The sequence below is a fragment of the Phytophthora infestans genome, genomic scaffold, assembly GCF_000142945.1.
Source record: "Phytophthora infestans T30-4 supercont1.8 genomic scaffold, whole genome shotgun sequence".
Taxonomy (NCBI): Eukaryota; Oomycota; class Peronosporomycetes; order Peronosporales; family Peronosporaceae; genus Phytophthora; species Phytophthora infestans.
The window spans coordinates 2,883,176-2,896,022 of NW_003303751.1; the positions used below are offsets into that span (position 1 = coordinate 2,883,176).

Consider the following 12,847-nt stretch of genomic DNA (forward strand, 5'->3'; position numbering starts at 1 on the left):
GCCTACGTTTGGCCAGCTACTGATACACTCGCTCTTGCTCCAGCGCTTTTTCCTTCACAAGCATGTAAAGTGCACTCTCGTCCGATTTGCTGCTCGCGTCTACGATGCGTAGGTGTGTGTCCACAGCCTCACGCAACGCAGCAGGCTCGAGATGTTTCCTGAGAATGTTACACTTCTCCTTCTTCCCCGTCTCAGTGGAGAAGATGCTTGCCATACCGTGCTGCAATATGATCTCATCGCAGCGCATGAAGTAGTTGATCACGCGAGCTTTCACATCCCGCTCACGTAGATTCATCTATAGTTCGTCATTGAAAATTGCATCAACATCGAGGATCGCGTCATTCATGACGTTTCCGACAATCTTGTCCAACTCTACGATAATCCGAGCATCAGTGACCTCCTCCACAGTCGTGCCCCACTCAAGTCTGCACAACGTGCTGAGTAATTGCCGGTTGAACGAATTTTTCACGCTTCGTAGCGCCTTCCCCTTGTTTTCACCAGTTATACTGCAGCGCGCCTCAATTGCCTCCTCATACTCCTGTCGCTCGCGCTTCCACTTCACGAGGGCGGCGTGGGACACATCTGTCACGTACGGTGGCGAGATAGACGTTGATGATACCGGAATGGTGGCCGTCGCATTCGCGCTTAAGTCGCCACTATCCGTTGTAGCTGTTGCTCCAGCAGTCGCGGCTCCTTGACCAACTTGGTTCGAACGGCCACTGCGAGTCCTCATCGTATCTGCACGATAGATTACTAAAGTTAACTTTGTGACGTGCTCACGATTTGGGAGCTGGAACTCCCGTTAAGCCAACGTTTATTGCTTGTAGTTGCTTGGTTGCTTCAATGTCAATTGAAGCGTGAGCTATCTAATCTAGTTTAGGACGCACCCGCCTGCCATGACGACAGCCCAGGGAATGCCGTCCTTGTAGTCGTTGTAGTCCGCGTTGAAGAACAACCGGCTGTACTTTATCATCCTGTCATGCCTTCTGGAGCAGCACCTGCGAACAGCACCTAGAGATCTGCTTAACTATAGCTGAGCAGTGATCTCTCCAACGAAGTTGGCTGCGGGTTGGAGGAGCTGGTGCAAGTGATCTTGCATTACATCACAGACTTAGGTGCTGCTACTGCCCGCGATGTACGTTTATCACCGAGTCCGTGACCAGAAATCCGACGTGTGCTCTGACAACTGGGGTTTTGTTGCCGTCCTGGAGCGTCACTCGCTGCATCCGCTGCGTAAGTTATTGAAAATGGCTGTGGTACTCAACTCGGTCTACATCATCGCCGACTACATGTGGTTCACGGCGTTGGGGACGGTCAGCGTCGCGGCTGGCACGTCCATTAGCAACACGGCTCCGTTCTTCGTGTATCTCTTCTCCATTTGCTTTCTGCATGACCAAGCGAGTTTGAAGAAACTTTGTGGTGTCCTCACGTCTTTTGTCGGCGTCGCATTGATCACGATCTACCAGGGAGGAGAGGTAGAAAGTACTCAGAATACGAGTGTGGTGGCGTGCGTGTTGGTGGTGATCCAGACCATGATAGTCGGAGGCTACGCGGTCGCCTATCGTGTCTTTGTGGGCGAAGAAGTCGTAGACGCGTCAACCATCCTCACACTCACGGGCATTTGTGGAGCGGTGACCCTACCGGTATGGTTGGTCGGGAGTCTTCTATTCGCAGTGTGCCCGTGGGAATCCTTGCGTGAACCTCTTGGCTTGCCTGGCACCGACTAAGGCCTCTTTTTGCTGGTTGCGGCTGCAGCATTGGCTGGTGCGTACACGTTGCTGCAGTCGCTTGCGCTGTGCTGGACGACTCCACTTATCACGAGTGTGGGGGCAATGATGACGATCCCGCTCTCTTTGGTGTGGGACGTCACGATCAATGGTCGAGTGTTCCCGTGGCAGTGTATACTCGGATCGAGCCTGTTCATGGCAGGCTTCGGAATGCTGGAGCTCAATGCGTCCAAGCAGCAGTCGAAGATTGAGCTGGGCAAGTAGCGTAAGCCACGGAACGTTTGGTTTGTGCTTTGGCGGGCAGTGGTACAGTACCTACTGTAAGCGATTTTTCAGAACTCACTTACATGCAATTTGTGCCTTCGTGCTAACTTCATCATGGAATTTATCAGAAACTTGTTACTTGGAGTACATGTGGACCGTAGAAGAAAATGGTGCTGTCAAGCTTTCATTTTGTCACTTTCGACTAGAAGAAGACTAATGTACTCAATGACTTCTTTCCTTAAAAATATATTGTGTTCACCATTCTTTGCATATTTTCAATGAATTTGTTTCGTACGCATAATGTATTTTATGGATTTGGACCTCCCTCCATAATTGATTTCTCTTTGACAATTATTTATTGTGAGTTGTAAAAAGGTATCGATTACCGTTGTTTTGATTTGAGTTCCGTTTCGATTTGAGTCCTAGGGATACAGTAGTAGCAATTTAAAAGGCAGGCGTTATTGTGACCGACTGAAAGGTACGAAGACGAGCCATTCGTGACCGACTGACCACCGACGTGACCGATTGTGCCCGACGAAGAAATTCACCCTTCTTGTATATGCTGTATAATCCGGATACGAGCACTTAGTGTTTTTAGAGTGAAGTCATCCTCAAGGCCGATGTTAACCTCAAGGACGAATCCAACCTTTCTGTGATGTTTCCGACACAATGTGTGTTAACAGCAACTATATAATTCAAGTTAAACAAAGTGTATTGCTTCACATGCACATCTGCAAGTAGCGATAACGCTGGTACTGCAGTGCCTTCTTACTCAATTCACCTGTGCTTTCTCCGCTACAGAACGTTTCGAATGCAAGCAGAACGTACACCCCACAGTTGTAGCTGTCTAGTTGGACTCCAGCATCCGCAACATAGGGAACCACTCTGTAACGTCCTGGTGTAGCCGGCATGTGTTGCACAAGTTTGTGCGCTAGTACTCTAAGGGTACCAGTGTAGCTGCTGCTCATGGAATCATAGTACTTGATAGTTGTCTCAGCTGTGTTGATCATGATACCGCACCAGTGCGTGCCGTTACAGCTCACTGGAAGCAGTATAATTCGCCCAGTAATACAACTGAACAAGTGCTTTAACTCTTCGTCTGGACGAGATGACACGCCCTGGTCTTGTTTCTTTAGCTTCCGGATTAGGTTTCGTACATCTTGAGGAGTTGGATCGCTGCTGGTGTTCTCCACGATAAATTTCAAAATGTTTTGCGTCTTTGTGCCTGACTTTCTGAGGGAGTCGACCGTCGCCAAAACATCTTCTTCTATAGCCAGTCGATTAGCGGGATAATGGCGGTACGTACGCAACCCCAATCCGTGGTTGTGAGATAATGCAGTCTTAGTGACTCAAACTGCAAAATGAAGAGGGGATGTGTTCACCACTTGAACGCAAGCGTTTATCTGTATACACACATGAGCAACGTTAGCTGTTGAATAGTATTGTTACATAAAGTACCGATCAGTAACCGACTGTGACCGACAGTGCCAGACTACAACCGACTGTGACCGGCAGTGACCGACAGTCAACGTCTCGCACCTGGGCCTTGCACTCGATCGGGCGTACTTCCTGACGTGGCCTCTTCCCTTTACCACGGTATCTGTACTTGCCGCCATGCGTGCAAATGAGCGTCTTTGCGTACGTACACCATGCCTCTGGGATGAGCGTTGAAGACGGCTTCTGGGCCTTCTGGATTAGCCTGTTCCGTTCTGCCACGCTTTTAGTTGATCGCACTCTAAAAACCTACAGTAAATTGGTCAAACCCGTTGAATACTCTCATAATGTAATACATAGTGCCATCAATGCCCTTACCTGGTAAGTCTGCTTCTGATACTCGTCCAGATACGAGTGAAAGGCTTCCCAGGACTGAAACTGCGTTTCAACTAAGTCTGCACAGACTTCTGGAGGTCCTCTTCCGCTACTACCTCCACTTGTTCTCTCGCCAGGCGTATCAGTCACGCTTGAATCCTCGACACTCCACGTCGCCGCACTGGAACTACTGGATACGGCGGAGTCGTCCACCCAGCTCGCGTCCGAGCCGTCATTCTCACTGCCCCCGCTGTAGGCTTCCTCTGAGGGCCGCTTCTTCGACGCGCGTGCAGGCTGGCGCCGATCCATTGCTGGCGCTGTTCTTCTCGAAATGGAGTGCCCCTAAATGAGTGGCACAAAAGCTCCGTATACGGGTATACAAATTTAACCGTACGAGGGACTCAAAATTTCCTTGACAATTAATTTTTTGCGTTTTCAGTCTGGCACAATAACGACTCTCATTTGAAAATGCTCTATTTATAAACAAAACAAATGCAAAAAAAATACTACTGTAGTAGTTTCCACGTCGAGTCCATTGCAGAAACAGGGCGTTTGACGTCAAATAGCCACACCTTCAACTTGCGTAGCTAAACACTAAATCTGCATTCCGCCTTTTTGTTGGCGTCGCGTACATTCAGTCTTCTTTCTCTTGGTTTCAGTATGGGGTCCGCTAGCAGCGCCGCTCTGCCCATGAGCGAGATCGACTTCGAGTCGTACAAGGGTCTGCGCTACACCACGGCTGTGCCTAACACGGGCGACGCCACGCACGGTCCCACGTACGAAGTGCCCAACACGGTGCCGGTCGACGAGGCGCAACAGACGCTGTACCACAACTTCTTACGTGGGTGGAGCCACGAGGGTGGCTCTCGTCCGTGCTACGGTCGCCGTGTGGTGGACCCGGCCACGGGGAAAGTGGGCGCCTTCCAGTGGCTCACTTACGCTGAGGTGAAGACCCGCATGGACGACCTGGCGTCGGGACTGACGCGTGCGTGTGGTCTGAAACGCCAAGAGAATGTCGGGATCTTCGCTAAGAACCAAATCGAGTGGTGCCTGGTGGCCCACGCCTGCGACCGCATGGCCTTCGTGCTGGTGCCGCTCTACGACACTCTGGGGCCCGACGCAGTGCCCTACATTGCCAACCATACCGAGATCCGAGTGTTGTTCTGTGGCATGGACCAGTTCCACGTCGTCATGGACTGCAGAGAGGCCTGTCCGAAGCTGCAAATAGTCGTGCAGTTCGAGCCAATCACGGAGGAGCAGCGTCGCTTAGCTGCAGCCAAGAACATCGAGCTTAAGAGCTTGAGTGATCTTGAACTCCTTGGACGTGCAGAGCCTTTACCAGCGGATCCTCCACTCCCGACGGATATCTCGACGCTGTGCTACACGTCAGGCACTACGGGAGACCCCAAGGGTGTGATCCTGCTGCACAGGAACTTCACCATCGTCAGTTCTCTGGCTGGAGAGAGACTGCAAGTGAACTCGACGGACGTGCACTTGTCGTACTTGCCATTACCGCATGTCTTCGAGCGAGCTGTGATCGGGTCCATCTTGCAGAACAGCGCGGCTGCTGGCTTTTATCAGGGTGACGTGCTCTTCCTGATGGAGGACCTGGCCGAGCTCGCTCCGACGTTGTTTGTGTCGGTTCCAAGGCTGTTCAACCGCGTGTACGACAAGATCACGCAGGGCGTCGCTGCAGCTGGAGGCCTCAAGAAACTCATGTTCGACCAAGCCTACGCCAGCAAGCGCGCTGGGTTGAGTGCTGGCTACAAGACGCACGCGCTATGGGACGCCTTGATCTTCGCTAAGATCCGACAGGTGCTGGGTGGCCGCGTTCGCAGCATTTTGTCCGGATCTGCTCCCTTGAGTGCGGACGTGAAGGAGTTTATGAAGATCGTCTTCTGCTGTGACGTGGTGGAGGGCTATGGACTCAGTGAGACGGCGGCTGGACTGTGTCTTGCCTCGGGTGACATGCCGTTGGGACCACACGTTGGCCCGCCACTGGTGCGTATGCAGGTGTGTCTCGAAGACGTCCCGGAGATGGGCTATACCAGCAAAGACAAGCCTCGTCCTCGCGGCGAGATCCTCGCGAAGGGTCCTGTGGTGTTTGCTGGGTACTACAAGCAGCCAGACAAGACCGCCGAGGTGATCGATGAGAATGGCTGGTTCCATACTGGAGATATCGGCTGCTGGAATGCTGACGGAACGCTGAGCATTATTGACCGCAAGAAGAACATCTTCAAGCTCTCGCAAGGCGAGTACGTTGCGGCTGAGAAGGTCGAGGGAGTGTATCTGAAGAGCAAGTACGTGGCGCAGATCTTCGTGTATGGCGATTCGCTGCAGAGCTGTCTCGTGGCAGTTGTGGTGCCTGACCCAGAGATTGCTGAGGCCTGGGGGCTCGCCAATGGCCTGTCTGGGGAACACGCTGCAGTGGCGCAACTGGTTCAAAACTCGGCCTTCCAAAAGGAAGTGCTCGAAGATATGCAGGCGGCCGGGAAGGAGGCGCAGCTGCGTGGATTCGAGCTCGTCAAGAAGATTCATTTCCACCCGGATCCGTTTTCCATGGAGGATGGTCTCATCACGCCTACTTTCAAGTTGAAACGCCCGCAGCTCAAGGCTCGCTTCGAAGCCGAGATCAAACAAATGTACGCAGAACTACAGTAACTGAAATCTTGTGTCTAGGCGCTAAGAAACTAAGACGCCCAAGTACCTAAGTGCAATGTACATGTACTGTGCTGAGGCATTTGCAACACTAACAAGTTTATCATGTTCCTGTTTTGGTGAACATGTACGTTCTTAAAAAATGTAAAAACCAACATTCACAAAGAGTACTACGACTCATCAGTTCCGTTTTTTTTTACCTTTTTTTTACCGAGGGTTTCCAAAAAATTCTATTTTTACGGAGGGAGGCAATGAGTCGGAAATACATTATGGTTATTTAGCTAACGTGGGATCTGTGTCGCTTGATGATCAATCCGTACTGTAGTTTATTGGCTACTACTTCCTCTGGTCGGAAATGATCACGCGAAACTGACAAAATGACCAATCGCTTCAGCTCTATTTATCCAATACGGCATCTGATTGGACCAAACGGAAGCCCTGCACCTCCTCTTTTTAAAGCCACCGGTTGTGCGCAGAACGGACTTCTATAGCCTCTGCAATTTCAGTTTTAGCTCTCAAGGTTTCAAGCCTCGCCTGGAGTGCGACCCACCACGCCTGCGCTACGCTGTTTCTTCCTCTATAAACATGCCGAAGTCCAACCTTATCGACAACGAGCGCAAAAGCCGTCATTGACGAGCTTCTAAAGATCAGCAACAACAGAGAACTACCCCGTGAAGCGTTTGATGTTCTTATGAGCCGACTTCCGGACACCGTGAAGTTAATTGGAGCTGTACAGCTCTGCAATGACGGCTGGTGTCGTAGGGGTGAGTGACTTAACCGGCTTAAGAAGAACAGCGGCAGAAAGCGGAAGAATCGAGACGAAGTACGTGACAAACTGAAGAGCATTCCTATCGGGGATAGAGCAGTTGAAAGACGTGTCAGTTAGTATGATAGGTTTTTTCAAATTTCTATCGAGGATTGAACAGTTGAAAGACCTATCATACTAACTTCGCGTGATCATTTCCGACCAGAGGAAGTAACTGTCACACAGGGGCTGTAGTCGTTTGAATGCGTTTTCGGTAAATACTTTTTTTCAGAGCGGTAAAGGAAAGAGTTGTGCTTCCTCTCCCTTTTATCGCATTCCAAACAAAAGCGAATTAAACCAGGGACGGCCATCTAGACCTCAAACTCGTATAATCCCTCTTGAACAACCGATCAAGTCAAGTTTCAGTGCTACGGAGTCCACGTCACTGCAGCAGAGCTTTGCGGGTGCTATTCGTCTTGTTATAGAGGAAGGAAGATCTCTAACGAACGCTTCAACCAGCTATAACGTTTCAAGAAGTGCTCTTCATCGGGTGACGGGAAAAGTCCGGATCGATGCCCGAGAAGATGAAGAAGGGATAGTCGAGGTCATTCTCTTTCGTTCAAGACGTGGAATATGCATGACCGATAACGAGCTTCGTCTTCTAGCCCACGAAATCGCAAAGCGCAAAATACAGTCGTTTCCCAACGCTAAATGGCTTTTGAAGTTTGTCAAGCGTCACAAGGATAGGTTGATCAGGAAACGGGCTCAGATCCTTGATATTAAGCGGTATCAAATGTCAACTGTTGAAAGGATTCGCTCTTTCCACAGCAACCTTCAGGTGGCAATGCAGGGGCTAACTGCTGAACAGATTTGAAATTGCGATGAGACGGGGTTATGCCCCCCAGGACGCAAGGCTCCTCGTGTTATTTGTTCTAAGGGAATGCGAGCAAATATATTAAGGTCTAGCGACCGTGACAACATGTCACTGATGGTGTGTGTGAGCGCATCCGGAGACCAGACCACATTTTTTCGGGAAAGCGAGTAGATGCTTGGCTCCTTAGATGGCTCGACGTGCTCCGTGACCGAGTCATCGAATATAAACGGGTTACTCTTTCTACTCTGGTTGCAATATTTTGACACTCAAATGTCTGCTAAAAACGTGCCGCGTTCAGTTTTTCTCATTATCGATGGGCATTTCTCCCATGTAAACGGACCAGTTTTGTACTCGAGATCACACAAAATTGACATATTTGTGCGCCCGGCTCACACTAGTCATTTTACACAGTCTCTTGATGATGTCGTATTTTCATCACTGAAGCAAAACTACGAAAAACTAAAATCGTATTTCCCGAATCTATTCGTCCGGCCGCACAATCTGGCAAGATTAGCTCGACATTGTCGAGCTTGTCGAGTCGACAAGCCTGGCGCGGCGGCATCTAAATATCGCAAAACGAGGAGCTTAAAGGGACCGCGACTTTCGACACTACAACAAAGTCGTTTAAGAATACCGGCATCTTCTCATTGTCATTATAGGTCATGCCCGCTCAGATTATTGGAAGTGAACCTGTTTTAGATGAGCTACCAAAAGTGAAGTATGTTCTTCAAGTACCGGAGTAGTCGGAAAGGCAAACCCGAAAGCTGAGAAGAGAAGGTATCTCTGCTGACTCAATTGCGTCGGCTTTTCTGGGTATCCAACAAGCTAAAAAGCTAGCTCCTCAACCCCTGCCCCCCTCCAACCGACACAAGCGGACGTATGTCGATGGTGGCGTACTCATGACACATCCAGAGATGGTTTAAGCTGTCCGTCAAGCAGAGGAGTCTTGAAAGCTCAAAGCGGTTGAGCGGGAAGATTAAAGACTAGATAGGAAGCCGAACATACAGCGTAGAGAGGCAGCTGCTGCTCAACGCAAGGCCGAGCAACTCCATAGGAAGATCGAGCGAGAAAGAGTCGCTGCGCTAAAGACGGCTGAAAGAGCAAAAAAGGCTGCTGAAAGAGCAAGAAAGGCTGCTGAGAGAGAGGTGCGCGTGAAAAAGCAACAGCGACGACAACAACTCTGTCAAGGAAAAAGAGAAAAACGAGCCATCTACCTGATGTACAAACCTCATCCGCGGTCGCATCCACAATCCTGCCGACTGCACAAGTCGTTAACTCTTCGACGCACAGGTTTACTGTCCCAATAAGATCTCAGGTGCCATGCTTTCAGTGCCCCGACAGCGGTGCAACGAGCTTGATGTTGTTAGCGGATTCTACGGAGTTGTGTGCAGTTGTGTAATTATACTTACTTTTAGTAAAAGCATAATCGTACCGAATTGAGTACACTTGTGACGGCATGTACCACCTTGACAAACAACACCAGGTTTGATAAGATGTACTAGTATTCGTACTCGGTGTAGTCCTTCATCGTTAGCATTTTGAGAAAGTGCTCTATTTCCTCTTTCTTTTTCTGTATTGCTTGCGTGAATTGGATTAGTTCTCAAGATATTGCTGATGTTCCCCCTCGGCATCTTAGACGTTTCGAATATGGCCCTTTGGGGATAGTACTTCTTTTAGTTCCTAAATATTAAGTAGCCTTCGGAATATTCTGAGCGGTAAAGCAATTCAAGGCCCCTCTTACAATAAAAAGTCACAAACCAATTGCGCCCGTGGACTTTAATATTGACTGATGTGTAAATTATGGATAGCGCTCGAGAATGCATGATATCAGGTTTGCAATAGGGAGGGGGGACATTTTCATCACCCAGCATCGCTCTAAGTTTACCTACAAGATTTAGATTGTGCTCTGGCACACGGCGATGTACAAGGATGCTGTAAGGGGTGCCACCAAGCCGCCAGGCTTGCAGAAAGGTACATATGCAGGTTGTAAAAGTGCAACAGGCATGATACATGCAATGACCAAAAATAACACCCAACCGTCATTGGCACTTTTTCATGTCTTGCAGAGTACGGAACACCCTCCGTACGTACAAAGCGTCTCCCGCTGACCCTCACGGCTGCATGTAACCAGTTGTCGGTAGCGAAGATAAATAAATGAAAAAGGCCATCCAATTATGACCGGTGTGATATTTTGGGAGACGTCTGACCGTTTTATTGGCGTCCAAGTGTAAATTTTGACCCCCCCCCCCCGAATAGGTACACTACGCAATGATTTCTGGGAAGGTGGGCTAGATTGGCTAACCACCCTTCCACATTATAAGCTTAGCGATGCCGTACGGTAGTGTACAGTACAATACGTGCAAATTTCATCAAACAGCGAACACGGCGACTTGCGCTCATCTTCGCGGTGGTCCATTGTAGCTGTCAAGGCCACGCAGTCAAGAAACAACGAAACGGCTACTAAACGATCGATTCTACATTACGAACCGCATGCCAAAGTGGCTGAGATTGTCCGGTAATGTCTGCTGTGCAAACACTTAAAAGGACCTCGAACGATTTCTCGCACCTACGGTCCTCTCTTAACAGCGACTAGGCACAATGAGATTTTGCATTGGGACTATTTGTATTTAGATGATGGATTTGATCAGTCGGCCTACCTGTTGGTAGTAAAAGACGGCCTGTCACTTTTTGTGAGCTATTCCCGTGCGACAGCACACGTGGCAGGTGAGGCACTGTCGATCTGGTATGCTTGCTATGGAAGTCCGGCGATGCTGCTCTTTGACCAAGGAACACACTTTAAAGATAAAGTGGTAACGGATTTGGCAACGGATCTCAAGTTCGAGTCGTTTTTCTCTCCTGTCTACTTTATGTGACTCAATGGAACGGTCTAAGGGCTCAATAAGGACGTTTTGCAGGGTATCCATGCTCTCCTAATGCAAAACACATCGAATCAGCATGAATGGCCATATTTGATTTCGGCGGTGTAGGCGGGCTTAAACGACACCTGGACGGGCTCACCAACCTCCTCCATTACTTGCAGAACTCCCGATTGCACCCTCAGCGCCTTCATCGTTCACCACGGTATCCGTGTCTTCCTCGTCCTCATCTTCATCTTCTACAATCTTGTCAGATTTTGCTACCTGTTCGGCGACATCCCGGTTCCCTGCCTTGTCCTTTTCCGCTTCCTTTGTAGCGGGGTTACACGGTGTGGAACACAAGGTACGGACCCGCAACGCTAACAAACGCTCAGTACATAAGTAGGAGAGCTAACAAGGCATCTCAGTACGTTAGCGGAAAGCTACATGTCATACCGTTGATTAGATTTAGCTGTGCTTGATAATTAAACAAATGCATTTTTTTCTAGGCGCTTGGTTGCAATAATAAAAAAAAAACAATTCTGATTTTGAAGCATAAAGTAATGTTATTAACGTTGAGTCTGGTCGTGGGCTGTAATGTCCTTCGGGTAATTAACTTAGTGTTAGTAACGCTTTGAGTCGAACGTTTTCCTCTGACGTTAAATCTACGGCAGCCCCGCTGCTATTGGTAGCACTTGTAGTCGATCTTGCTCTTGAGTCGGTGGAATGTTTCCTCTGCGAGGATGGAACACGCAGTGTCGCGCATTCACCCCCGGCGCAGCAGGACGCACTTACTAAGCTTATGTCCTTGTCGGGCCCGATGGGTGTTGCTCATCTTGCATCGCAAGGTCCAGAGGCGGTCACTGCCAGGATGGAATCGTTCTCGCGCGAGAGCGCGCTCTTGGAGCATCTCCTAAAGAAGATGAGCGCTGCAACGGAGGTGGCGTCGATGACGCGTGAAACGTCTATGAGACTGAATCCGGTTATGGTGAGCGTTTAATCTTTCGAAGAGGAATAGTGGGAGGATCGCCTTCTCTGGACCCGTGAGGTCGAGATGGCCATGGGAACAGCCCTGCTCTGGTCTGAGCATGGTTATCCACATGCTTGGTGCTCGCGCTCGCGAATCGGCATTAACGTGTGGCACTTCTCTTAACGGTGCATTTTCCACTTGGGATCAGCTGAAACAGCAGCATTCGCGCATGGTCGCGGCCGCCTAATCAGGCGTACTGTATTCGGACGAGGTTCCTTGCTACCCGGCAGGGTAAGAAGGAGTTATTGAATTATGTCCAAGCGTTGAGAACGTTTATCGCCGGGATGACGGCGAACTCTCTTTCGAACTGGTCACCGTGACCGTGTTCTTGGAGGAACTTCGTGTGAGCGCAGCTCGAACGGAAGTATTCCGTGTACACCCTAACGCTTTCGAAGAGGCGGTGAATGATCCATTGAATGCCGATCACAACTTCAGTCGGCTCGACCTGGATGAAGCGCTGATGATGCGAGCTCTTCTATGCTGAAGACGAAGAAGTGGAGCTGGAGTGGTGCGGCGGCATCCGCCGATGCTTTGTGTGCAATAGCACTAATCACTTGAGTGCTTATTTCCCTCTGAGCAAATAGCGCGAGCCTCCGATGAGCCAACCATCCGGGTCATCGCCGGGAACCGGCTCTCCTAGTAGGCGAGAGGCGTTGAAATGTCGAAGTAAAGGAACGGAAGCGACTCTAAGACATGGTTGCCCACATAGGAATACTGACTAAGTTCAATATTGGCGATTTTGCGGTGGGGTCGAGGATCGTCCAACGTCTGCCAAACTATAAGATGCTCGGCCAGTAGGTAGGACCGCTCAAGGCGATCGATGTGCTACCCCACTGGTTCAAGATTGAACACCTCGTGACGGGCCGTAAGGATGAGGTTCACGCC

The 12,847-nt window shown here is 49.8% G+C and overlaps 2 protein-coding genes across 2 annotated transcripts; both read left to right on the forward strand.

Annotated features, from left to right (window-relative positions):
- Positions 1–1,247: 1,247 nt before the first annotated feature.
- Positions 1,248–1,991, forward strand: PITG_06565 (uncharacterized protein; the record flags this gene model as incomplete). The annotated part of the gene is made up of 2 exons (XM_002998612.1): positions 1,248–1,643; positions 1,899–1,991. 2 exons carry the CDS (start codon positions 1,248–1,250, stop codon positions 1,989–1,991), a joined length of 489 nt encoding a protein of 162 aa, XP_002998658.1.
- A 2,429-nt stretch (positions 1,992–4,420) lies between these two features.
- On the forward strand, positions 4,421–6,572 carry PITG_06566 (long-chain-fatty-acid-CoA ligase, putative; the record flags this gene model as incomplete). The annotated part of the gene is made up of 1 exon (XM_002998613.1): positions 4,421–6,572. The coding sequence occupies one exon, from the start codon at positions 4,461–4,463 to the stop codon at positions 6,459–6,461; it is 2,001 nt and encodes a 666-aa protein (XP_002998659.1).
- Positions 6,573–12,847: the final 6,275 nt, after the last annotated feature.